Raw genomic sequence first — 27,381 nt, 5'->3', positions numbered from 1 at the left:
GGAGGCCAAGGTGGGCAGATTGCTTGAGCCTAGGAGTTGAGACCAGCCTGGGCAATATGGCAAAACCTTGTTTCTACAAAAACACAAAAATTAGCCAGGTGTGTTGGCATGCCCCTGTAATCCCAGCTACTTGGGAGGCTGAGGTGGGAGAATTACTTGATCCCAGGAAGTCGAGGCTGCAGTAAGCTGACATCACACCACTGCGCTCTGGCCTGGGAGACAGAGCAAGACCCTCTCAAAAAAAAAAAAAAAAAAAAAGAGAGAAAGGAAGAAAGAAAAAAAGAAAAATGCAATCTCATCAAATCTCACCTTACTCAAAATACTGCAGTAGTTCCATTTGGCTGAGAATAGATACATAATTCCCTACCTGTATCTGCAGGGCTGTGCCTGGCCTGGCCCCCAACCTCTATAGCCTCAGCACAGAACACACTTCTCCCTCTCCTTTCTCCCCAGGTATCTGAGCTACTAGTTTCTTGTTTGTTTTTGTTTTGAGATGGAGTCTTGCTGTCACCCTGGTTGGAGCGCTATGGCATGATCTTGACTCACTGCAACTTCCACCTCCCTTTAGCCTCCTGAGTAGTGGGGATTACAGGTGCCCACCACCATGCCTGGCTAAGTTTTGTATTTTTAGTAGAAACAGGGTTTCACCATGTTGGCCAGGCTGGTCTCAAACTCCTGACCTCAAGTGATCCACCCGCCTCGGCCACCCAAAGTTCTGGGATTACAGGAGTGAGCCACTGTGGGCTACTGTTTTTTCTTGTGCATCAAATTCACCTCACACTTTTCTACTAGGGTGTTTTTGCAAACACAGCTTCATCTACTCTTCACCTGGTAAATGCCTGATCATCTTTCAGGTCTTACTTGTCATTCTGTTAGGGAAGCCCCCTGTGTTCTTTGACAAGGTCCAGCCAACTTGTGCTGAGTAATTTACCCTAAGCCAAAGGCTGAAGACATCAGCTGACTGTTTCTCCCAGGCTGAGAACGGGCTGGGAGGTTCATGGGCTGGTGATGCCTCCAGAGGCTGGCATGTCACTTCTGCCACAGGTACCGGCCAAGGCAGGTCTCAGGTCCAACCCAGACTTGGGTGGGGCAATAGACACCACCTCTTCATGGAATACGGCAAAACACTGCAGTCTTCTTTCGGTCTTCTTTTCTAACCTGCCATCCTATCTATGTAGGTTTGCTTAGCGCATTGCATTTCTCCTTTCTGGAACTTGTAGATGCTGCTCTTTCATCTGCAAACTCCATTGAGTGATGGTGGCTCCTTCCACTCATCGTTACATCTCCAGCACCCTGGGGCACAGTACTCGGAAGAGAAGTGCTTAAAGTTTGTTGAAATGACCAAATGAAATGCAACCATGCTCTCGGTGAACCTGAAAAGACAGCTGTGCTTCAAATGAGGATCCTTGACAAGCCTAAATTATCCATCTTGTAAGCCTTTGAAACAACCTAACGTGCACAAATAGAAAAGTTTAGGAAATGATGGTGCATCTGCTTGATTGGATATTATGTAACAGTTTTTAAAATGGCAGCAACCACACTCAAGTTGGGAAAATCCTTATGATAGAAAAATGAATAAGAAGCAATGAGGAAGATGGGGCATAAAGAATGCATTCCCATGGCTCAGACACCCAGTGCTACGGCTGGGCCCTCCCGAGAGCGCACACTCTTTGCCCCAGGAGCCGTGCTCTCTGGTTTTCTTCCTGGCAACTCCTGCTTGTCCTTGGAGGGCCTTTCCCAGGACCTGAGTAACTGCATTCCTGTAACTTTCTCTTTCTCTGCAGCAGTACTCAGCTCGCCAAGCTTGTTCATGGGGTCTTTGCGGCTGGGTTGGGACCCTCGAGGATGGGGCTGCGGCCTCCCTCACTGCTGCGCCTCCCACACCTGGCCCGGAGCAGCACAAGGTTCAGAGTGTGCGTGAGTGTCCCCAGCCTGCTGCGCAATCCCACAGACAACCCCCATTGTTATTGGCTTCAATAGCAGAAGTGGAGCCTCCCTGTTCTGGGGGCCCAAAGTCTATCATCAAGGCGTGGGCAGGGCTGCATCCCCTCTGAAACCTGGAGGGGTGGATCTGTGCCTGACTCTTCCAGCTCTAGCATTACTGGTGGTCCTGGGCCTTCCTTGGCTTGTAGACAGCAACGCGGTCCCTGCCTCTGTCATCACGTGGCCTTCTCCTGTGTTGTGAGGTCGCCTCCCCGCATCTCTCCTCTTCTAGAAGGCCCCATCCTTGGATTAAGGCCCTCCCTACTCCAGTATGACTTCATCTGAATCAATCCCATCTGCAAAGACCCTATTTCCAAATAAGGCCTCATTCACAGGTACTGGGGGTTGGGATGTCAGCATATCTTTTGGGGGGACAGAAGCAGCCAACAGGGCAAGTAAGGAGAGGAGGAAGCAAGGAAGGAAGGAAGGAAGGAAGGAAGCAGGGAGGGAGGGAGGCAGGGAGGGAAGGAAGGAAGGGAGGGAGGGAGGGAGGGAGGGAGGGAAGCTACTCTTGGGTGTAGTGAAGCTGAGAGTGGATTCCAAAGCCCCGCTCCGTCCTGCACCTGCCTGAGCCACGGGCACCACGGCGGGCCTGGTGGATGCTGCGAGTCCATCATGGGCCCTGATATCCTGTGGGCGGTGGGAGATGCTCCTGAGTTAGTCAGGCCTGAGGAGCCCAGGAGGTCGTGCACAGCTGCATCCAGCTCACCCTGGCCTCTGCACGGGCTCAGCTCGTCATTGAGTTTCAGCCTCTTCTCATGGCTTCCTCTTAACACAGAGTGGGGCCCGCCACGCTTTTGGATGTCTAGAGACCAGGCTTGAAGAAAGACTGTGGCATCAGCCATTTCTACTTTGGGGAGCAGGAGCTAGGGGAGAGCCACCCCTCCGGCACGTTTGCCTTGCTGGCCTCCTGCAACTGTGGGAGTCGGGGCTTCGTCTTCCCTCAAAGGAGTGTGGGCACAGCCATGCAGGAGACGCAATATGGGTGGAAGGAATTGTGTGAGCACTTTAATCACCACCATCATAGTACCAGGGCTCCTGCCTTGCTCATAGAAACTGCTAGAAAGTTGTTTGTTCTGGAAATGAGCCATGTTATCTGAGGCACCAGAGAAAGTGGCCCCTGCACCCCTCTTTGCTGGCCAGCAGCATCTGCTCCAGAGAGGCTCAGGGTGCAGGAGAGCTGCTGCTAGCTGGTGCACCTGGGGACAGGGAGGGCCCCCATCGCAGAGCACACTGACCTCTTGCATGTCAAAGACGTTTGCAGATCTAAGGCCTAACCCAGACCCCGACTCAGAGTCTCCAAGGCTGGAACCTGGGTCTGTACTTCTAGCAACTCCCCGCGTGGTTCTGATGTCACCTCTGCTTGTGGCCTAAAGGCCACTGGAGGAAATCCACATTGCCCACAGCTCTTGATGGCTTGGTTCCCATAGCCACTCCTGCTGGTGGGGAGAGTGGCCCAGACACTCTGGAGGAATGGAGGCATGGCATCCATCACACATGAGCTCCCTGGGGAGGAATGGAGGCATGGCGTCCATCACACATGAGCTCCCTGGGGAGGAATGGAGGTATGGCGTCCATCACACATGAGCTCCCTGGGGAGGAATGGAGGCATGGCATCCAGCACACATGAGCTCCCTGGGAGGCACGAGCTGAGACTCAGACCTCGGTGGCTTCCTGGCATCTTGCTTGTAACCTTGAAAATGGCAAATGCTCAGACATTCATTGATCCCTTCACCTCTAGGGACATGCAGCCCTGTGGGCATGTGCAGAGTGTGAGCAGGAGTGTTGTGGCGGCGGGGCCCTAATTTGTAGCATCTGCCTATTCCTGTTGTGTAAATACTCCCACCCCTGTTGATCCGGGCTAACTGTGTGGTGTCACTAACTGTGGAGTTGGGAAGCAGCACGCACGCCACCTGCTCTTGCAGGCCCCTTGAGATGGCTCTGGTTCCTGAGCCACCGGGGGCTCATCTGAATCTGTCATGACATCTACCTCCATCTCTTTCCCATTTCCAAATCTTCCTCCAAGAGAGAAAGGGAGGGAGAAGGAAGGAGGCAACCAGAATGGCAGGGGCTGGTGGGCCCAATGGGAGGGGGCTTGCCCTCTGGCAGGCAACGTGACCTGCCAATCCCCCCATGAGGCCCCACTCCTGCCGCCTGCTCTAATAAACTCTAAACTCCTGTGATTTAAGTGAAGGTTTCAGATTAACATTTAAATTAATGCCGGACTGGAAATCTGGAGCCCAGGTCGCTGATGTGACTCTGTTAACTTGTTCTGTGACCTGGGGCAGAAATTTAAAATGATCTTTTCTCGTGGAGCGGCCCCTCTGAGGGGAGGTCAGGGATGGCAGGCCTGGGGGCCCGCCTGTCCTGTTGGAAGCCCGGCACCTTCCCTTGCTGACGGGGCCACCCTGACCCCAAGAAGCCCTGCGTGGCCTGGGTAGGGGGGCGTGCCCTGGTCCTGCCACTGCCACCCCCATGCTCAGGGCATTAGGGGATGCTGCATGACAGGTGTACACTCCAAGGGGCTCTGCCTTTACACGGCCTGTCTTGGTGCTTGTGAAATGTGGGTCTGAAGTGAAGGCAGCAGAACATTAAAATATGGAGCCAGAGAGCCCTGCGAGCTGAGCCCACTCGCCAGCCCCTTTCCACTTCTGCCGGCAAGTCCAGCCTTGAGGGGCTCCAGGCAGCCAAGGACACCCACAGTGATCACAGCACAGGGAGCATCCGGGCTCAGGCTGGGGCAGCTGGGCAGGAGCCTGGGCACAGGTCTGCAGGCACAGAAAGCAGAGAGATGCCCAGGAGAGACGGGGTCCCCAGCTTGTCACTGGGCCCAAGTCAGGGATTCCAAGCAGTCAGTGGGGCCAGGAAGGCGACAGCAGGCGTGGTGTGGCCACGTGTGGGGCCAGGAAGGTGACAGCAGGCGTGGAGTGGCCTACAGACTTGTGCAACCCCCTCCCTACGATGGGAGAGACTCTGGGTAAAGCCGGGTGATGCTCACCCACAGCCCAGCAGGGTTTGACGCTGGGCACTTGATGGCAAGCAAGGCCACATTCTTTCTGTTGGCCAGCACCGTCCTCTGCCAGCCAGGCGGTGAGGATGCACCATCTCCAGCTCCTGGGTCCACCAGGAAGGGCTGGAGGAGGCTGTCAGGGCAGAGGCCACCTGGGCCCCTGGAAATGCTGGGCTGGGCCCACCCTGGTTCTCAGGGAACCTTCACACCTGGCTGCCAGCCACCCTCTTGGGCTGTGCATGGCTCCTCTGAAGTTGGCCTAGAGGCCAGTGGCCACCCCTCCTTTGTGCTGACCACTTTGGCCTCTACTTCCAAGACACCATTTCCCACCGTCTTCCCTCTCCCAGGAGCCAGGGTAAAGGACGTCAGACAATCCCATCCCTTCTCCTCCTACTCTCGTCTGGAAGCTGCGCTCCTGCTGTCCTCAGGGGTCCCAGGCGGCCCCATTCTCAGCAGTAACATGGTCACCGCCGACTCTTCCTAGAGGACTCCTCATCTGAGCCTACTGGGCTGTCCACCACCTGCGGGCCCAGGATTCTGGGCCCACACTCCCCTGGCAGCCTTGGCCCTGCCTGGCCAAGATCCCCCACTGGGGAGCACTGGCCATGGAGGGTCCTTTCTTATTCCATCCCAGAGGTGGAAGGTGATGCTCGTCTGTGTGAGTGTAGTGAACTCAAAATAGCAGTGGCTTAGACAACCTGGACACTCATCTCCCTCTCGTAAGGCTGGAGGGTGCTGTCCCAGTCAGCACGGAGGTCTCCCCTCACAGACCCCAGGACCCGCCTTTGAGTTCCTCACCCTGACATCTCCCAGGGTACCCTGGTTCTGGGGCCTGAGCTGAGATCCAACCTTTAGTGGGTCAGAGAGGGCATAGGGCGAGCCCTGGCTCTTCAGGAAGATTCCAGAACACATGGTTGTAGAACCAAGTTACAGGCCCTGGCCTAGCTGCAAGGGAGCCAGAAAGGAAGTGTTTGTTCTTGGAGCTGTAAGTCCTGCTCCTAGAGAAGAGGGGCTTGGCTGTGGTCAGTAGCTTTGCGCCGCTATGCACTGTGTCAAGTACAAACAGTAAGTGCTCATGGGGACACCTGAGACACAGGTTTTCATGCCTCTGCCATGAAAACTTCCTTCTCCTCCTGGAAGCCTCAGAGAGACAGGCTACTCTGTCAGAGGCCTCCAGGCCCCAGAGGAGCCCAGTGACACTCGTTAGATGTACTGCTCAATAACAGGTGATCATAGTGATCAATGCTCTCTCACATCGATCAAAGGTCACTGACCCCTAAGAGCAGGGTTGGGAGGGAACGCAGGCTGTGGGCCTCCGAAGACTGAGTGCCATCTGTGTCCTCAAACAGTGGCTCTGCTGATTTCTGTAGCACATTGGGTAGGGGAGACACCTGGGAAAGTCCCTCCATCTCTCCAAGCCATGTCCGTGAAATGGGGATCGTGCTGGAATCACCACCACAAGGTCCTGGAGTGTACCAGGGCATGACACGTGGAATGCAACACCCAGCAACACCTGAAGGCAGTGAGCATGCTGGTGTTCCAGCTTCACGCCCACAACTGGCCTTTGACCTCGTCCACACAGCCTGTGCCCTCAGTGCCAGCATTCGGACACAGGATGAGAAGGGAGCACTAAACGCGGTATCAGCTGTGCCAAAGTCATGTCCTGGGCAGAGAAAGGCTATGCTGTTCTAACAGGGCCCAAAACACAGACAGAGGGAGAGTGACTCAGATGGAAGCTTTGGGTCTCATTTCACAGCCAGGGGAGCGGTCCACATGGGCAGGCAGCCTCTGCTCATGGCCGTTCAGGACACTGACATCGCTGTCTCTTTTCTTCCACATCCCTTTGGGCTGGCTCTGACATGCTGACTTCTATCCACAGACAGGAAAGCCAGAATCTGTTTTCGATTCAGCAAATGAGGCTGATGTTGGACGCATCACTTCATTTATCTTTTATTTGTGAGAGTTCAGACCCAAAGGCACAGCTCAGCTGTCTCCATTGGGCAACCATGGCCTGGGGAGAAGGGATTTTAGGTGACAAAGCCAGCTGCATTTCCCATAAAAATAAATTTCAGAGAGTCCCCTTCGACTTCAAATCCAGCAAAAAATGCATCTTTTGGAGAAGGGCCTAGTTTCGAACAACTTTTCTCACAGTGCAGAAGCTACTTGGGTATAATTATTGCAACCCAGAGGGGCTTCCAGGTCCCATGGACTCAGAGGATGAGCGTCTGCTGTATTTAAGGAAAGCACCTGTAGACCCAGCTACTCGGGAGGCCGAGGCTGGAGAATCGCTTGAACCTGAGAGGCAGAGGTTGCAGTGAGCCAAGATTGTGCCACTGCACTCCAGCCTGGGTGACAGAGCGAGACTCTGTCTCAATAAATAAATAAATAAATAGGAAAGCACATTTTAAGGCTGGACATGGTGGCTCATACTTGTAATCCCAGCACTTTAGGAGGCCGAGGTAGCAGGATGTCTTGAGTTCAAGACCTACCTAGGCAACATAGTGAGACCCTGTCTCTTAAAAAAAAAAAAAAAAAAAATGAGCTGGTGTGGTGATGTGTGCCTGTAGTCCAAGCTACTCAGAGGTGAAAATGGGAGGATGGCTTGAGTGTGGGAGGTTGAGGCTGCAGTGAGCTGAGATAGTGCCACTGCACTCCAGCCTGGGCAACAGAGTGAGACCCTGTCTCAAAAACAAAAAAGTACATTTTAAATGTAAAAGTAGATTGTATATGGTTTTGAAAACACAAAATACAAAAGGGAACATAAAAAAAAGTCTGTCTTGCCATCTTTGAAAACTCTGCAGAGGACAAGAGTCCTCCCCAGGTCCTGGGCACATCGGCGCTGTCCCTGTTCTAGCTGGAGGGTGGCACACAGGAAGTCACTCTGCCCCTCCCAGAGAGGCCACCTGCACAGGCCTGGCTTTGGCTGTCTTCCTCCTCTGATCACGGCTGTTTCGTGTCTTGTTTAGCGTGCAGGGCCCTGATGGACGAGGTGGAGCACGACATCACCAAGGCTCGGCAGAAGAAGGCCAAGGTGGGCTCCTTCCGAATCAATCCTGATGGGACGCAGGAGAGGAGAAAGGTAGCGGAAAAGATATTATGTGCCAGTGTATAATTGCGGATATGGGCAATTACCAACCATTTATCCAAACAGCAGTTGGTCTTAATCTTCTAACCTTTCTCTTGTTCAGGGTATCAGCTCTAAATTGCTTCTGAGTCCTGGGGGACCCAAAGTAATCTTTAAGCTTGAAATTGAAGTATCTCTCTCAGCACCTAAATTTTGTGTCTCGTCAAGTCGAAAGACGTTTCGGCACTGTTCTTCATCAGAATAAAAATAGCGCGTCCATGGTTCTTGGTGAGGCCAGCAGGGGGCCCAGAAGAGGCCAAAGGGGTGGCCTAGAGATGCTCAAAGCAGAGCAGCCCCCTCCTGGGTACCACACTCCCTCCCCTTCCAAGATCTGCAGATTTCTAGTTGGGGGTGCAGGTTGTAAGACCCACTTTCTGGAACAGATCGGACACTTGGCTATGGGGAAAGAAAAAATGTTCTTACACAACCTAGAGAGGGGCTCCCCCTGAGGATCAGAGGTGGTAAGTGGGGTGCTGGAAGGATGGAGTCTAAGACACCAGGAGGGACCCATTAGGGGACACCTTCCCCTCTGAGCCCTCAGGTACTAGGTGCCCAGAACACATAAGCCAATTTCAGCATCATTCTAAGAGAAATATTAATAGAAAGGTGTTCCCCAATATATCCCAACTCACTCAAAGCTAAACAGAAGTGGGTCTGGATTTCTTGCAGCTTTCTTTTGTCCTGGTGCACTGCATTTGCCTTAAATAATGCAAGCTAGGCTGTCTGTGCGGGGTCCATGTCTTCCTGGAGCTGTGTACCCATCCAAAGAGGACAGGGCAGGAAAGGAGAGTCACCGACGGGTGCCGTGGTTGAACTGTGGGGCTGTGACAGGCAGCCCTTACCGAAAGTGCCTCAGGCTTCTCATGTGCCTCAGTTATGAATGAGGGAGGAATTTCCATCCACAGGCCAGTACCTCCAACAGGAGAGTGCTGGGCTCTCAGGGGTCCCTGTTGGGTTCGTTGCCTCCCCAAAGGCACACTCAAGGATGAATCCTTCAAGAGGCATGTCTGGCCAGTCTACCAGAGGAACCCCGTGCAGGCCCACTGGCTGCTCTGCTGCAAGTCTGACGCCTGCACCCAGGAATCTCAAGGTCCTTTGTGGTCACCTGAATGCAGGACATGTGCCTCCACAAAACCCAGAACAGTACTGGTCCCCGACACCCGGCCGGGAGCTGATTCCCACTGTCAAGCAGGGCCAGGGAAGATGTGAGTCCCTGTCTGTGTGTCCATATGTGTAGGTGTGGGGGTGTGTGCCAGCTGGCATAGCTTTGAAGATCAGTTGAGTCTCAATACTTCAATAACTTCAATCTGGGCTATCAGACCCATCATTAGCGCTCCTGGGCCAGCAGAAAGGAAGTCTTTCTCTACCGGGCCGACAAAGGAGAGCCAAGGAAATGACTGCAGAGCCCTGAGGAAGGGGCTGGGAGGAGCCGGGTAGCCCTTCCTTATTGATAGCTGCTGGGCGACAGTCTTTAAGTGATTTTCAAGTCCTGACAGTGACCCTGCAGAAAGAATAGCGTCTCTGCATTACTGATGAGAACAGGGGGAATCGGGCTGAGTGGCCACAGCTCCCACAGTGGATGGAGGGCCATGCGGGGATTGGGATGGCACCAAATTGTACCTTCCACCCTCCTCGAATTCACACCTCATCCTTGAGTGATGTGACCCAGGAGTCCACGTTTGGGAGTCCTGAGCCTTTCCAGTGTGTCTAATCCCAGAATGGAATTAAATTTGCCTGGAGAAAATGGGCCACACCCTCCCCTGCTTTCTGTTGTCTTGAAGGATGTTCCACTTCACGGCGATCAAGTTGAAATAACTTTTCTGATTTTGTCAGGAACGCTCAGTGTGCAAAGCAATTTGAAAGCAGTTAGACTGCTACATTCACCAGTGTGCCCAGTTGCAGCTACAAGGAGCTGGTGCTGATCTCAGGTGATCTTTCTGCCTGGGGCTCCTGCTCAGTCAGAAGTAGCCCAGGCCAGCATTACACAGAGACTTCTCTCTGCAAACATGACGCGCCCTGTAGGCATGCGTGTGGGTTCCTCGTGCTGGAGAACTCGTCTTCAAAGCCCTCGTGTTGGGGAATGGCGTGGCCTGGCGGTGGGGGTGTGGCTCAGCAGTTCCTGCCTCTGGCTAACTCACAGTGGAGTGACCCCATCAGGTCCCACCACTCCCATGCTTCAAAGAGCTGCACCATCTTCCCCAGGAAACTTCTAGAAGGTCTCTCATCCTTCCCAGTTAGAAAACCCTTCCTTGCTGTGATTCACATTCCTGTGGCATTGTTTTCTTCTGCCAGCAGGCTACTTGGCCAAGCTCGAAAGCAGGGGATCTGGCAGTGTGAAGTCAGCTCTACCCTTGCCCCGCTTGGACTTGGATGGGGGCCAGGCTGGTGTTACCGCGGGGGCCACTCTCTTCCTCCCACCCAGCACCTCACAGAGCCCGTGCTCAGCTTGGCCTTCAGTGAAACACAAAAGAAGGTACACAGCTGCCAAACGAGAGGGTCTCGGGCCTCCGTCATCCTGCCTGGAGAAGCCTCGAAGCCAGAGGTGTTCTCAGCCCGGTCCGGCTGGCCACAGGGCGGCAGGACACCCTGCCTGCATTTTTCTCCTTTCTGGACCTCAGTCAGGATGGAATGAAACACGGGCCGTGTCCTCAGAGCTGAGGGTGCTGATGCCACAGGGTCCTTGGAGAGGCTGTTCCTCTGTGGGAGGGGTGAGGCGGGTTCCCCGAGAACCCGAGTTCCCAAGGGGAGCCAGGGGAAGAAGCAAAGCGAGTGAGTGGCCTCTCGGCCACTGTGCAGACCCCATGTGTGCAAAGTGGCCTGTGTCCATACCGGGCTATTCTCTCCGTCTAGCCTCGGGCTGGGGTGGGTCTGGGGAGGGCAGTGTGGACAGAGGAGATGTGCAAACCAGCTTCTCTCAGGTCGGGCATCCCTTGCTGAGAAGAAGAGTCAAAGGAGGCCCCCAGAGAGTGGCAAGTGAGAGGGCTGTGGCTGTAGGCAGGCCTCTGCCCACACTGGTTCAGTCCCTGGCATGAATGTGGGGCTTGGACAGACACAGATGGGGGCCAGGTGCCCATGAGGGTCTGCGTGTCCTCCCAGCAGTGGGCGGGACTTTGGGTCTGGCTGTGCCGCAGGAGCCCCGGAATATGTGGGGATCCTGCTTTTTTTCTACTCTGCATACTTTGCTACTAGCCCCACTGCAGCTCAGACAGAAATCCCCCAGCCCAGGGGTGTGAACTGGCTCTTTCCACGTGAGGCCCAGCAGTGAGGCCCCAGCATCGGTCAGGAAGCTCAGGTGAGCCCCGAGGAGCAAGCAGAGGTCTCCACAAAGAGGATTTCCACGCCCACGTCCAGGGCTGCAGGAATCGCGCCCCCAGCCTCACCCTGTTCTGACCTTCCTCACTTGGCTCCCTATGTCCGCCCATGGGCAAGGGGTGCCCTGACCATGGTTGGGGGGTCACTCCCTGGAGCCTGGTGACTCCCAGACCCCTAGGTCCAGGGAGCAGCTGGCAGGACCAAGCAGAACTCGCTCTTCTTCTGGCTCCCCAACTCCCCTACCCAGCTCCGCCTTCCCTGCCTGACAGCACTCAGCCTGGCAGGGAGGGAATCAGCTCTCAGGCCCTAGGGCAGGGGTTGTGAATACTCGCCAGCGAGCATCCCACTGCACGTTCCACACCGGCTTCTAGGATTTTCCTGGTAGAATTCTCTCCCCCCACCCTCCCCCTGCCACGGCAGCTGGCTTGCAAACGCAGCATTCATTGGCTGCCTTCCAGTAGAACTTCCCCTCCACTCCAGTGTTTCCAGAACCTTCCCGATAAACAGCCCTGGGAGAATCCCAACAAAGACAGTACTAAAAGGTCCCGTCAAGCAAAGCGTTCCCTCTGTAGGGCTGCTGTGGTTTCTGAGCACCAGGGCTGCTTACCTGCCTTTGAGTGATGGTTACAGAGGCCTGTGTGAGGCTGGAAGACTTTCCTTCCTGGGAAGGACCTTAGGGTGTGTGACTCCATCCATACTCTACTCCTGGCCAGCTAGGCAGCAAGACTCTCGAGGAAGGGTGCCCCAGCTTCCCTTGAGTTAGACAGAGCAAGACCCACTGGACAGTCGCCTCACACTCAGCAGACTGGGGGTGCTCTGGGGAGCCTCAAAGCCAGGCCCGGTTGGCCTCCCTTCCCATCATCTGAGGCTGACCCTCCAAGCAGGCTAGAAGGTAGGAAGGTGTGGGTCGTATGGTGCAGATTAGAAAATAATGCATATTATTCTAATCAACATCATTCTCAAGCTAGCTCAGAAGCCTTCAATGTTATCAACTTTATGGGACAGCCTGTAAAAGTACAGAGGACGGAAGCTGTTTAGTAATACACGATGTACATAGATCTCAGCTCCTGGGGATTGATTGCCTTGCTCCATTGGAAACATTCTCCCTAGTCAAGGATTTTAGTGCTGTTCTCCTTGAGAAACGAAATTCACGTGCCCCATCTTGCTCGATGTCCGTGATATGCGGGGAGCACGTGCTCGGCTCCCAGAGGTCTCTGTCTTCAGAACAGCAGTAACAGCGAGGCTCTGTGAGGGAGTGCTCACTAAAGTCGAGAGTTCAGAGAGCTGCCTCCTCGGGCCCCAGGCTGTTGGTGACAGGTGGGAGACCACCCCCGCTGCCACAGTAGGTGGGATGTCTTCACTTGATAGCTCCTCAGCACTGGCACAAAGCCTCATCTGTTCAGCAAAATGCAGCCAGCATCTCAGCACTGCGGTTATTTCCCTATTATTAATTAATTTATTTATTAAACGAATTGGATTAATGGCACTTTTTCCTAAAACAGAGCAACACAGCACAAAACAATTTGGAGGCAGTTACTTCACATTTGCTTACCCGCCTCCTCTCCCAGTGACGAAAGGCCGGCCTCCTGAATGAGGGTACACACGCACTGCTGCTCTCAGGGGGGCACCCAGGGTCGGGGGGCACCCAGGGTCAGGGAGCTGCAGTCGAGGGGCTCACATTTGCTTTTAGATTTTGAGCCTCCGAACTCCAGTCACTGGATTCAGGATCACCAGCACAAGGTGTGTGTTACCCATAGGGACCCAGGAAATGTGTGTTCACCGAGGGTATCGTAAGCGATGAAGCAGAGCTCAGGGGCATCCTCTGCCTCTGCTGAGTGTGAGGGCAAGGCCTCGCTCTCTACGAAACTCGGAAAGTACAATCAGAAAGTACCAACAGCAGCAGTGAGGACAAGGCCAATATCGGGTTTGCACCAACGCCTCATGCTTCTTTAACTGAAGTTTTAAAAAACAACTCTGGGAATAAACAGGGCCGCTGTAATTAACGTCATTTTAGAAATGCAGATGAGGCCCAGAAAGCTTTAGTGACTCACTTAATTTTGACAAATTAGTATTAATTTAATTTGCTGATAAGTTAATTTAGACAAATTCCAATACCATTTGCTAGCGCTGGGATGAGGAGTACGAGACCCCAATGCACAGCGCTTTGGCAAGCTGAGCACTTGAATTAAAGGACGTTGGAAGCCCTTTGAAGTTTTCTCAGAATCCTGAACTTTCTAACCTTGTTTCCTCCTCCAGCCCCCAAGTGCAGAGAGACTCTCCCTGGAATATCCTTATCCGACTTAGGAAACTTCTTTCCAAAAGAAATACAATTGTCAAGATCTCTTCCCGAGGAATTTGATCAAATAACCAGGAAAGATTTAGCCACCAGAGGAGAGAAAAGCCTAAAGGTCGCTGCCACCCCCAGACAGACTTTTCGTCTGTTCTTCTGAGGGCAGCTCGAAGTGATGACCTGGGAGGCTTTGTCACATAAGAAGAAAATCTTTGTTCACGATGCAGTTCTACCCCTCACCTTCCTGTAACTTGTTGGTCCTAGTCAGTTTCCTAAGAGAATCATTGACGAGATAGTATCTGCCTCCTGGGTCCATTCATTTCTCCTAAGAATCACTGACTATCCCTCTAAAATGGCCCATGGCCCCCCACTTCCTTCTCCTCCATGAAAAGGATATTTAAGTCTCAACCATCTTGCCCTTGTTGGAGTCTCATATTTCATATGGCTCCCATGCTAACGCACATTAATGTTTGTCTGCTTTTTTCCCCTGTTAATCTGTGTTTCAGTCATTTCAACAAACCTTCACAGGGAGCAGAAGGGAAGCTTTCCCTCTACCCCCACACTATTGACAGAGCTACCCCATCCCGTTAGGTACTATGAAACAACAGGGCACTATAACATCCTGGAGCTGTGCAGTGTGCAACCTGCACAACTGTACATGGACAAAATGAGAGGGCAGGCTATTCTAACAGGCCAGTCAGGAGGTGCAGGGGGATTCGGTCTATCAGCAATTTTCCTACTCACTAGAGGGCCATGAAATCTGTGTAGTGGCATACAAGAATGTAGACATACATATCAAATATCAGAGTACCTCTTATATAAAAGGAAAGTATGTTTTGTCACACTTTATATAATGAGTTTTGGTGTAAGAAGTGGGTCATGTCCAAAAAATTGAAAGCTACTATAGCAGATGGCTGTCCCCAGCATGATACAGTAGCCTAAAGGTATTTCATTTGGGAAGATTATTAATGCCCAAACAATGCTGCAACAATTCATGGCTCCTTCTGCAGAAAGAAAATCAGAACATCTCTGAATCCTGATATTACAGCACTGACAGCTTTGGTTTAGCGGCCTACGCTTTCTATGGACCAAGGAACCACAGCTGGGCAGGGTGGGGAGGGGGACAAAGAAAGGTGCCCGAAGCCGGCTCCTGGACCCTGGTGGCAGCAGCCTTGGGGCTCGGATTCCTACTGATGTGCCCTGGCACTGGTCTCCTTTGGATCAGCACTCCGGGTCTATGTGTGGTGTGGACTAGGGGAGGAATTCTTCCCCGATAGGAGCTTACACTCTGACCCAGAGACCTCAGCAGCTGCCAGTGTGAATGCCACGTCTTAGAGAGTGAAGGGTGAGTGGTGTGGGGTGGGTGGGAAGTGAACAGGAGGGGGCGCAAGTCAGCCCACAGCGGTGCTCAGAGCAGAAAAGTGAGCAGCTTTGCATGGGGTCTCTTTTTTAACAAGGAGGACATTTGTCCAGCAGCCCCGACCCCCAGCCCCCAGAACTCCCCCTCATATCTCATGGGTCCGGAGGGCCTCTAACGCCTGTGGCTAGACCAACTGTGGGGCAAGTGGTCTAGACCCAAGCTTGGGGCCTTGTGGGGGCGCGACCTGTCCTGGGCATGTGAGCAGGGGCAGAGTCTGGGATTAGCAGGAAGGGGGTGGGAGGGCTCTTTGGTGGGCGGTCCCCAGACCTGCCACAGTTCAGGGTCACACGCAGACGAAGGCAGAGAGCTCAGAAGACAGTGAGACCAGCCTGCAGGGTCCCCAGTGTCTGAAAATTAGGTTGGTGACAACAGTCCCTAGTACTTACTTGCATTTTCTTGCAAGCACAAGAGAAAGGGATGGTGTGCAGATGGGCAGCAGGGCTGGAGGCCGCACTTAGCAACCAGGAGTTTAAGGGACCACCCCTAAATTGTTTCGCAAGGGTTGTTGGCCTATGGATGCCACTGTAATAAGTAAATTACTTCAGCAACAATTGAGAAAGATGATGGTGCAAGAAAATGTTGTTCACAGGAACCTGTAAATTGCCATGTGAAAAAATCAGAAGGGTATTTTCTGTTATTAAGGCAAAAAAGAGGTTATTAACCTGTACATACGGATGCCCTCTTACATGTCTGTGTCTATTTGTGGCAGGAGGGAGCCTCAGGAAATACACTGCAGTAGTCACAGTTCCTGTCTCTCAGTATTACTCCTGAGCTTCTTTCTTTCTTTTTTTGTTTATCTTTTAAAATTTTTTCTATAATAAACGTATTACTTATGAAATTTTAAAACATAAAGTTTTGAAGTTGTTGTTGTTGTTTTTAGAAATCAAAAGAATTCCATGATAATGTAGAAATTCCTATTCTAAAAAGTAGCATTGTTCTTAATAAGATGGAAAGCTATGCACAGACACATGATTTTGTTTCATTTAAAATATTCAACAGAGGCTGGACGCGGTGGCTTGCACCTGTAATCCTGGCACTTTGGGAGGCCAAGGCGGGTGGATCACCTGAGGTCAGGAGTTTGAGATCAGCCTGGGCAACATGATGAAACCCCGTCTCTACTAAAAATACAAAAAAAAAGTAGTCGGGTGTGATGGCGCATGCCTGTAGCCCCAGCTACTTGGGAGGCTGAGGCAGGAGAATCGCTTGAATCCGGGAGGCAGAGGTTGCAGTGAGCCAAGATCGTGCCACTGCTCTCCAGCCTGGGCAACAAGAGCGAAACTCCATCACAAACAAACAAACAAACAAACTAACTAACTAACTAACAAAAACCACAGAAAGCTGTGATGAGGCCCTCACTTGATTTGTCCAGCTTCATTCCTGGTGGTGTCACTGGCCCTGGAGCAGCCTCAGGAACTGATGCAATCCTCTATTTTTGCTCCTTGTATGTGTCCTTTGATGCTTTGAGAGTCCTTGGAAGGAGGGACTGGAGGGCAGGTAGCTTCCCCCTTTATCTCTGCTGCTACTCTCTCTTCTTTCCATAACTCTCATTGGCCAAGGACCTGCTCTTCTGAGACACGTGGGTCTCATCTCTCAGCCATGTAGAGGACATGAGCAGATGTTAGCATGCTGAGTAATAAATAGCCCTGGCTCCTTTACTTACAGTCCTCATGTTCCTTTCCTCTCAAAGAAGAGCAAGAAGCATGAACAGATGGATGCTCTGGTCCTTGTGTCCCTAGGACTCAGGGTTGTATACATTTTTAATTTGTTTGGTGGCTTTGATTGTGTACCGTCTTCTATTTTATTTCTTTTTTTTAATCTTGTTTAAAAAGAGAAACACCATCACTCATTTTTATTTAAATTGCTGGCATCATTCTTTACTGAGTGTGTTTGTCAGGATAGTTTAAGAACCATAACACGGCCTAGTGTCAGTGTGGATTGCCAGGACAGTTGAGAGTTGACTTCTTGCTTATGTTGTAGTCTAGTGTCAGTTGGCAGGGGGCTCTGCTCCACTTGGTCATTCAGGGACCCAGGCTCTTCTGTCTTGTGGCTCCTCCTCCTGTAAGCCCCAGAGTCCTCTTCATCCAGCAGGTGGATGGGGAGAGAGAGCATTGAGGATTCTGTGGGAAATGTTTACAGGCAGGGCTAACAATAAGGGGCCTTGCTTCTACCCACATTCCATGGCTGGGACTCCAGCACATGTCCTCACTTAGTTGGAAGAGGGGCTGGAAACAGTCGAGCTGTGTCCAGGAGGAGGATAAAGTGGAGTGTGGTGACCATACAGCAGGTTACTGGTCACTGGAGAGAAGCCTGGTAGCATGGGACAAAGAAAGGCACCTCAGTATGGCTCTGGATGCATTTGGTGACCTGAGAAGTTTCCTGAAACCTGTAACTATAGGTTTCAAGCACAATGCAGCCCGTAGGCTTGATAACCTCCCAGTACTGCAGAAATAACCAGCCCTACCCAGGACTTGTCTGCTGCGGTGGGTGATCAGTTGTCCACAGTCTCCCCTTCCCTGGGGACTTCACTCCAGGTGACCACAGGTAATGCTGCAAGTCCCTGTTTCACCACTGCATGCCATGGATTTACAGCATGCCATTTCAAACAGCACCTGGACCCCACTGCCTCTGACCCTTCCAGGTGAGGCCAGCCCAGCCCAGAATCTCATCCTGGAGGGTTTACTACCTACAGCCAAATTTTGCACCAAATAATATACCTGCCAGCCTCCAGTTGCAAATCTCAGAAACACTTGAGCTCTTCTAAATGGAAAGGAATTTACCTGCCTCTTCATATCACAACACCCTCCCCATACTGATTCCCATGAGAAGATGTTGTAGACTTCTCCAGAAAATCCCGATGACTGTAGACCGTGCTTACCAGAGAACAGCAGAATCGGTGAGAAGTCGGGCTCTCCATCCACCACCTTCCAAATCACAGAGGAATGCATCCAACAACATGGCCCCAATCCTATAGAACCCTCCAGCTGCAAATGAGTCTTGGAAGTGTAGGGTTTTGCTTTCCAGCCTCTGCAGCCCCGTGGAAGGCAGGATGGGCCCTGAATGTCACCTCCCTATTCGAAACCCTCTAGGATTAAATCAGGCCCCGTCTGTAGGCAAGGAAGGGAGAAGGGGTTTTGGGGAGGCAGCTGGTTGGACCTGTCTCATGGTATGTGCTCTGCTAATTCCCGGCTTCCTTCATGTCCTTCAGTAAAGCTTTTCTGTCTTATTCCTGTGGATTCTGTACATTTCTTGAGTGTATCCTTATGCCTTATGTGTTTGGCTGCCATTGTGCCTGAGTGTGTGCACCTGTAAGCCCTTGGCTTCTCCCATCTCTGGATCATGATTCATCTGCAGTTGAAATGTTCCCTTCCTCCTCTCCCAAGTGATCAAACATTAGCAGAGAGAAGGCTCTCCCCTGAAGCTTCTGCTGCTGGTCCAGCACAGCTCACCTTCCTGGAGGCAGGGCACATGGGAACAGCTGGCATTAATAGTCCATGAAGATTGGAGCCCTGGCACCAATGCTGGGTCCATCCCAGAAGTGCTTGCATGCTGACCAGGCACAAAGGTAGGAGCCCCACAAATGCTGGATTTGGCATTAGGGCATTGGGGATGCAGGGGTGTTTTTCCACTTGTTTGTTTTTGAGCGGAGCCTTCTCCCTGCCCTTTGCAATGTGCTGCACATCCAGCCGCCTTTTCTGCTGAACACAGAACTGCTCTCACATCAGCCAGGTCACCACTGGGCTGTCTCAACCTCCCTTTCCCCAAGCTGAGGTCCTGTGCCCACCGGAGCCAGAGAGCCACCGACCTCCTCAGTCATATCCTCCCAGGAAATTAGGTGATGCCCTCCAGGGTCCCTTGCCCATAGACACCGGGCCGAGGCCGAGCTCTGACTCCCCAGCCTGATCTTTCCTGCCCGGGAGCTGCCCAGTGCCCACTCCCTCGGTGCCCAGAAAGCCCTGTGCTCTGCATGTTAGTTGTGGCCTGACTGTGGCCTTCACTAGAGGCTGGCGTCCCATCACGTTCCAGTCTCCACGCCAGCCCCTTGCTGCTGTAGGGGCAGTAGGGGGCGTTCAGGACCCAATTCTATGAATTGCCCAGACCTGCCACCAGGGCTGCCTGGCTCAGTGCAGTTGGCCACCCCCCCGACGCTGTGAGTGGAGCAGGCTGAGATATGGCCCCTGCCTGCGGCCCATTCGCCTTCCTGATCAGCCGCGCATGCTAAGGTCTGACGTCATCAGAAAGGCCAGGGTGGAAATTCAAACCTGGGGGAACAGGAGCAAGTGTTTGCATCATGTGTGTGTGTCTGTGTGCACACGTGCGAGTGCACATGTGTGTTTGTGTCTGTGCACGTGTGTACACGTGCCTGTGTGTCTATGCATGCATGGTGTGTGTGCACATGTGTGTGCTATGTGCGTGCACGTGTGTGTGCGTGTGTGTGTCTGTGTGCATGCGCGGGAAGGCGTGGAGCAGCTACGTAGCTGGCAGCCTATCTGGGCACCAGAGGAGGCACTTGAGGCCATCAGGAGACTGTGCCTGGGTCAGGGGAAAGGAAAGGCAGCTTCTCCTGCTTCCCGGTTTTGGGGCCCCTAACCCGCTGGCCTGGGCAGTGCACACACACGGCGGGCATCGTCAGTGTCCTGGGGGGTCGCAGTGCTCTTCCCGGCGGGGCCAGCAGGGGGACCTTTCCCCCCGGGCTTCCAGGCCTCGGGCCGCCCCCTCAACAAGGGGTTAACACCCCCTCCCCCTCTCAAACCTCAGGGATTAAAATTCATGCCGTCCCCAGGGGATGTGGGGAGGAGGAGGGGATGTGGGGGACACAAAATTAAAAGGGAAAGAGATTATTTTTAATCCTCTTGGTGGGTGCTGAAACAATGCCGCGAGAGCAAAGCCGCCGAGAGTCTGTCCGGTTAGAGCCAGGCATGAAGGACGGACGGTACCACAGGGAGCAGGTAATTACCAACTGCACGTCTTTCTGGTCGCCATAAGAAATTCGCCTTAATCCCATAGCTATTGCTTCCCCGGTCAGAGGCGCTCAGATTTTCATCACGCTCGGCGCCGTGGACGAGTGGAATTCACATTTGATACCCACTTGGCCCTTCGGGGCTTTCACGCGGGACCAGGATGGAGCGAAGCGATGGAGCCTGCTGGTGCCGCGGGACTTCCCACGCACTGGGTGGCGGAGCTGGTCCCGCTCTGCGCTGGCCGGGGCGTCCGCCTCGCTGCCATTCTGAGGGGCGCCCTGCACCCGTGGGGAGGTGGATGTGCACGCCTCACTTGGGCGTGGGCTTAAACACGTTAACGTGGCGTGGAGAGCCATCGGGAATGAGGCACAAGCTCGTTACGTTTCCCCACCCTCTCTGGCGAACGGGCATGTTCCGAGCCGGAATATCCGAGCAGACTCACTGACGTGCCAAGTTACAATGTCAGACCCTGAATGAGAGGTGCCTGGCTCTTTCCTCCCTCCAGCCGTTCCTGTCGGGCGCCGCCTGGGTTTGGAGGGTGAGCAAGGCCGCGCGGTTTGGGAGGCGCTGTTTCTGCGGCTGCCTGTGTGGTGGGAGCCACGCGGAGGTTCTCACTCTAGGGCTTATGCTTGGTTACTCTAACTGCAACAGAAGATTCTCGAGTGATGGGCAGAGCTTGTATCTGTTAGAAGGACACTGAGTGGGTATCGATTTGGGATTCTTTTGGTTGTAATACCGGTAAAGGAGAAATGAGCACATTTTGTTTTCTGACTGTAGACTCAGACAGGCGGTGCGCGAGGGCATGCATTTTCCTGACTGATGAGATGAACTTTGTCCCTCGTGTTTCCCAGGGACTCCCAACGCGCATGGCCAGGAGACGGTGAGGCACAAGCACGTGTGTGTTTTAGACCCAACTCTATGAGCTAGGCAGTTTTTCCATTGTAATAATATGGGAAGACATTGTAGAGGTATTATGGGATTTTAGAATTCAAGTTCTTTTCAGTTGGATTTGATTGAAAAAAACTTCTCAGCAACATATTTTCAGAGGAGGTGGTAGGAACCATAAAATACAGCAGTGGGTTATCTGGGGTCCTCCTTGTAAAGAGCTGGAGAACGCTGTCCAAGAACAGCTGAGAAAGGCAGTGACCTACAGGAAGATAGAGAGCCTGCAGGGACACACAGAGACACAGCCCCCCTCTGGCAGCAGAACCCACGAAGCTAGCTTTGTCATCCATCAGCTATAAAACCAATCACGCTGAATTTTCAGAACCAATTTTTCCTCTCTAAATTCTAGTATCATTTTAATTTATGAAGTATCCTCCTAGACATTGATCTCTGCAAAATCTTATGTATCAGTTTGAGCAGATGTTGACGCATATCCTCTTTATTTGCTCAAGCTGTCAGTGTGGAATCCAGATTGGTCTCGTTCTCACACTTTAACCCAATCCACGCAGGGAGAGTGACAGTGCACACAGCAAGGGCCACTCATCTTGCTCAGGGCTTCTTGCTGTTGCTTTCGGGCTGACAGTGGCCAGAGGTCTTTCGGGCTGACAGGTCTTAGGTGGTTCTAGGGAACTGGTGAAGCAAAACAAGCCTTTTCCCCACTTCTGAGATACCGCCCTGGAGCTCTGTCCAGGCTCTCTCTTAGGCCAGCACCCATTGGGCCTGACATTCTTGCTGGGATTCCCTGTTTGCTGTCTGCCTGGTGTGACTGTGTGAAGCTGAATGCAGAGAAAGCTCCCAGAGGGTCAACAGGGCGGGTCTTAGGAAACAGAAGTACAAATAAGGAATTATCCCCTCTCTGAATGCTGGCCGTGTCACCGTGGGCACAGCCCCATTTGACAGGGAAGTGCCGATATCCTAAGCTGCGGAGAGAGGAAGAGAAGGACACGCTTTGAGCAGCCTATAAATCAGGGCCGGCTGGTTGAAGGCTTGGGGGTGTCCAACACCAGACTGCGCTGTCCAGACACTGTTTTAAAACTTCTAAGCTGGTTATTGAAGCCGCTCGAACTTAAATGTCATAGCTAGCCTAATTATCTACAGGTTATTTAGATTCCATTTCTTGAATTTCTGTTTCTAAAAACATCAACATGTAGCACAGAAGGCAATTATTTGCCAAGAAGTTTGGCATAGTATGAGCCCAAATTTTCCTTTCAAAAAAGCCTTTCTGGAATGAGAAGCCTGTTAACACCTAGAAGAAAGGGTGAATGGTCACGCAGTTTGCAGCATCGGATCTCAGTCGAGGCCTGAGGACGCAGGGCACGCGTGCCTGTGGGAACTAGGCGGGTTGTGTCTGGGGACAGTCAGATTGGTTCTGGGCTCAGTTTATAGCCAAGGATATCAAGTCAAACTGCACAAAGTTTCCACCTGAACAAAGCTATGTGGAAGGCCGAGATAGGGAGACCATCAGACTGGAGAGCAGAGAGCCTTCATCTCAGCAGAATGACTGAGCCCAAGTTTCTACTTTTGGAGCTAGGTTCTATGCCAGTGGTTCTCAACTGGGGATGGTTTTGTTCCCCAAGGGACATTTGGCAGTGACTGGAGACATTCCTGGTTTTCACAGCTAGAGGGGAGGAGAGGCTCCTGGTATGCAGTGGGTGGAGGCGGGGATGCTGCTCAGCACCACAGTGCACAGGGCAGCCCCACAACACAGCATCACTGGGTCCCCCACGACAGTAGTGCCGAGGGCAGAGAAACCCTGTTCTATAAAAGTCTGGAATTTTCTTCACTGAAATCCAGCTACCAATGTTTAAAGAAAGTTGTGGGGTTGTAACCATATAAAGAATGATCTAAGGCTGCCTGGCCTTAGGCAGTGGTTCACACCTATAATCCCTGCACTTTGGGAGGCTAAGGTGGGAGGATCGCCTGAGGCCAGGAGTTCAAGACCCCAGGGCAACATAGCAAGACCCTATTTGTAAAAATCTTTCTTAAAAAAATATAGCTGGGTATGGTGGTACACATCTGTAGTCCTAGCTACTTGGGCAGGTGCAGGGGTCGTGGAGGGGAGAGGGGCTGAGGGAGGAAGATTGCTTGGGCCCAGGAGTTTAAGGCTATAGTAAGCTATAATTGCGCCACTGTACTCCAGCCTGGGTAACAAAGTGAGACTCTGTCTCCAAAAAAACAAAAAACAAACAAACAAAAAAACCCAAAACTAAAACAAAACAAAAAAACCCTGCTGGTGATGTGTGTTTATTTCCATTTAAAAACCTTTGCTGCCAGTTGTGGACCTCTGACTATAGTTAGGGCCAGTGTGGAGAGAGAGACACATCAGCAGGACAGGAAGAGGCTAAGGTGGTTGTGGAACTATGCCCCAAATCCGGTGAAGCAGTGCACTGGATTGAACAGTGCCCCCCAAATTTGCATCCACTCAGAAACTTGAAATGTGGGCCGGGCACAGTGGGTCATGCCTGTAATACCAGCATTTTGGGAGGCTGAGGCGGGTGGATCACTTGAGGTTGGGAGTTCGAGACCAGCCTGGCCAACATGGTAAAACCCATTTCTACTAAAAATACAATAAATTAGCTGGGCGTGGTGGCGGGCACCCGTAATCCCAGCTACTCCGGAGGCTGAGGCAGGAGAATCGCTTGAGCCAGGGAGGCAGAGGTTGCAGTGAGCCGAGATTGTACCACTGCACTCCAGCTTGTGCGACAGAATGAGACTCTGTCTCAAAAAATAAAAAAAAATAAAAGACACTTGAAGGGTGACCTTATTTGGAAATAGAACCTTTGTAGATGTTGTCAGTTAAGATGAGGTCATACTGGGGCAGGGTGGGGTGGGGCAGGGCCTAATCCAGTGACCAGCATCCTCATAAGAAGATAAGATGAGACACGAAGACACACACCGGGGAGAATGTCAAGGGCCCTGGGAGGCAGAGGTGCAGTGATACGGCCACAAACCAAGGAATGTCGAGGGTTGCCAGCAGCCGCCAGAACTATGAAGAGGGAAGGAAGGACCCTTCCCTGAGCCTGCAGGGAGGTCACGGCCCTGCTGGTGCCTCAGTCTTGGCCGCCTGGCCTCCAGAGCTGTGAGAGAGTGAATTTTTGTTGTTTCAAGGCCCTAGCTTGGGACACTTTGTTACAGCAGGTTAGGAAACAAACACAGGCCAAAGGTGTCTGAAGCTGGGATGGGTGAGGGTGATGGCGGAAGGACCCAGCCCCAAGGAAGGTTGGAGGCTCAGGGCCTCCGATGTGGATCAAGATTCCGTGTAGAACGTCAGACTTTGGGTGTCTCATGAAAGACTGGGAAACAGCCACTCCCAGCCTCTGTCTACTCACCAGGAGCCGGCGGTCCAGTTCCCCTCCTGGAGTCTTCAACACCTCCAGGTTCTGAAGCCCAGAATACTCATGGCTGGGGCAAAGTTGTTTTTTCTTAGGTGGAGAAGCCTTGTCTATAACTAGGTCTCTAACAGAACAGGGAAGTGCAGGAAGACCAAGATGGCCGTGCTTCAAAGAAGATGGGCATCTCTGATGCTTTGTAGCAGTGGAGACAGTGTCCTGTTCTTCAGCTGGCCCTGGAGAGCCACAACCTTGCTGTCCTGCCTGTGCAGGGCCAGGGGTCCGGCTGACGTTTCTGAGTGTCACCGTCTACCCACCCACCCTCTGCTGGACTTGAACTTCCCTTCTCTCCAGTTGGAATGAAGAAGTGATCCCAGCTTGGCCTCCACGTTGGCAGCAGCTGATCTCCCCACAACGTAGCTTAACCTGGGCCAGAGAAGGGAGAGTGACAATGACCGAGAGCCAGCATTGTCAGAGCTCTGTGAACACACTTGCCCAGGAATGGGCGAGTCTGGGCTCCTGGGCCCGCCCACCACAGTCCTACACGGCCAAGAAGACCAATTTAAAGCAATCAGAGAGAGAGCGCTGGCGAGGATAGGGCTCTGGTGGAGAGATTTTAATTTTATATTAAAAGGGGTCTTATTCTCCTGCCCATTGTTGAAGTCAAGTCAAAGTTAATTAGGCTCTTTGGGTCCTTCTCATGTCCTTTTTCCTGAACTTTCTGAAAACATCAGAGGAAAGGAGGCCTCTCCAGCCACATGGAGGCTCGGTGTGCATGTTTGGGAGAGCTCTGCTGTCCCTTCTCTACGAAAATGCAGGATTAATGGTCATTTCTAATATTTGAGGGGGTTCCTGAGGTCCACTAATAAGCTCATCTATTTAGCAAAGGAGCTCTCAAGCTGCCTGAAGCTTTGGGGAAGGTGCCTGAACTCCTTCGGGGCCACCAGGGCACGCCTCAGGAGAGGCTCCTGGAGATCCCTGCACTGGCCCAGCAGTGGCCAGGACCCCTGTGTGTGGCTTTCCAGGCCTTGTGCAAATCAGGTAGGCCAAATACTCACCTGTCTCATGACTCTATGCGGGTTTTCAAATATTCCTTTGTTAAAAATTTTAAGGCCAGCTGCCATGGCTCACCCCTCCCTGTAATCCTAGCACTTTGGGAGGCCAAGGTGGGAGGATAGCTGGAACTCAGGAGTTTGAGACCAGCCTGGGCAACACAGGGAGATCCTGTCTCTACAAAAATACAAAAAAAAAAAAAACAATTAGCAGGGTGTGGCGGCGTGTACTTGTGGTCTCAGTTACTCAGGAGGCTGAGGAGGGAGGATCACCTAAGCCCAAGAGGGCGAGGCTGCAATGAGCTGTGTAATCGCACCACTGCACTCTAGCCTGGGTGACAGTAAGACCTTGCCTCAAAAAAAAAAAAAAAAAAAATTAATTATCAAAATAACACAAGATGATTTTAGCAAGAGATAAGAGAAAAGACGCATATCTACCTCCCAACCCTGCTCCATTCCCAATGAAGTCAAGAGCCTCGCCCTTGCCAACACAGCACTCGCTCAGACACCAGGCAGCAGCTATGCAGGTTTTTGGCTTCAATGTTTTAAAATAATAGTGAAATCATGCTACGTATATTCCACTGAAGAATGTGGAAATGTTAAATATGTTTAAATGTTTTCTGCACACAATGGCCTGGCAGTGCCCCCCAAAGTCATGATAAAGCCCTGCCTTCCCTGTGACTGTACTGGATGGAGACAGGGCCTTTATGGAGGTGATTAAGGTCCCCTGAGATCATGAGGCTGCAGCCGGGATCCAGTGGGACTGATGTTCTTACAAGACAGGAGACGCCGGAGCACGCCCTGCCTCTGTGGATGCTTCCCCGAGAGGCCACTGTGAGCCGAGAAGACAGCCCTCGCCAGCAACAGAATCGTCCAGCACCTTGATCTTGGACTTCCAGCCTCCAGAACTGTGAGAAAATACATATCTGTTTTATAAGAAAAAAATGTTGGGGCCGGGCATGGTGGCTCACGCCTGTAATCTCAGCACTTTGGGAGGCCAAGATGGGTGGATTCCTTGAGCTCAGGAGTTCGAGACCAGCCTGGGCAACATGGCAAAACCCCATCTCTACATAAAGTACAAAAATTAGCCAGGCATGGTGACTCGTGCCGCCTATAGTCCCAGCCACTCAGGAGGCTGAGGTAGGATCGCATGAACCCGGGAGGTGGAGGTTCCAGTGAGCCAGGATTGCACCATTGTACTCCAACCTGGGCGACAGAGTGAGATCCTGTCTGTATATATTTTTTTTTTGAGATGGGGCTGGCTCTGTTGCCCATGTTGGAGGGCAGTGGTGCTATCATAGCTCACTGTAACCTTCAACTCCTGTGCTCAAGCAAGCCTCCCGCCTCAGCCTCCCAAAGCACTGGGACTACAGGCATGAGCCACCAAGTCCAGCCAAGTTTCTGCTGTTTAAGCCACCTAGTCGATGGTATTTTGTGATGGCAGTCTTAACAGACTGAGGCACTTGGTGTCCCACACACTGTCCAGGTCAACAGACAGAGATCTAACTTCTTTAAAAGCATAGCTGTGGCCGGGAGCAGTGACTCATGCCTGTAATCCCAACACTTTGGGAGGCAGAGGTGGGTGAATCACCTGAGGTCAGGAGTTCAAGACCAGCCTGGACAATATGGTGAAACCCCATTCCCACTAAAAATACAAAAATTAGCTGGGCTTGGTGACAGGCGCCTGTAGTCCCAGCTACTCAGGAGGCTGAGGCAGGAGCATCGCTTGAACCTGTGAGGTGGAGGCTGCAGTAAGCTGAGATCATGCCAATGCACTCCAGCCTGGGTGACAGAGCCAGACTCTGCCTCAAACAAACAAACAAACAAAAATGTAGCTGCCTAGGATATGGACGTTTTCCAGTTAAGAATACCATTCTACAGATGGACACACGTTGTTTCTGCCAACGTTGCCATCACACAGCGACGTTGCAGCAAGCCCCCATGGTGATGCGTCCTTA

The 27,381-nt window shown here is 52.3% G+C and overlaps 1 protein-coding gene across 3 annotated transcripts in view; it reads left to right on the top strand.

Annotated features, from left to right (window-relative positions):
- Positions 1-27,381, top strand: part of CNPY1 (canopy FGF signaling regulator 1) — a 106,733-nt gene that overhangs the window by 24,112 nt on the left and 55,240 nt on the right. The window contains exon 2 of one of the 3 annotated variants that reach the window (XM_011941539.1): positions 7,960-8,072. In XM_011941539.1, the coding sequence (XP_011796929.1) occupies positions 7,974-8,072 (99 nt within the window). In that variant the 5' untranslated portion in view covers positions 7,960-7,973. Of the gene's footprint in view, positions 1-7,959; positions 8,073-19,988; positions 20,086-27,381 lie in introns of those variants that run through there. The other 2 variants (XM_011941540.1, XM_011941541.1) reach the window with 2 other exon arrangements.

The sequence above is a fragment of the Colobus angolensis genome, unplaced genomic scaffold (genome assembly GCF_000951035.1).
Source record: "Colobus angolensis palliatus isolate OR3802 unplaced genomic scaffold, Cang.pa_1.0 Scaffold2, whole genome shotgun sequence".
Lineage (NCBI taxonomy): Eukaryota > Metazoa > Chordata > Mammalia > Primates > Cercopithecidae > Colobus > Colobus angolensis.
Note: the sequence above shows the minus strand (reverse complement) of the source record. Positions and strands in the feature narration are given on the sequence as shown.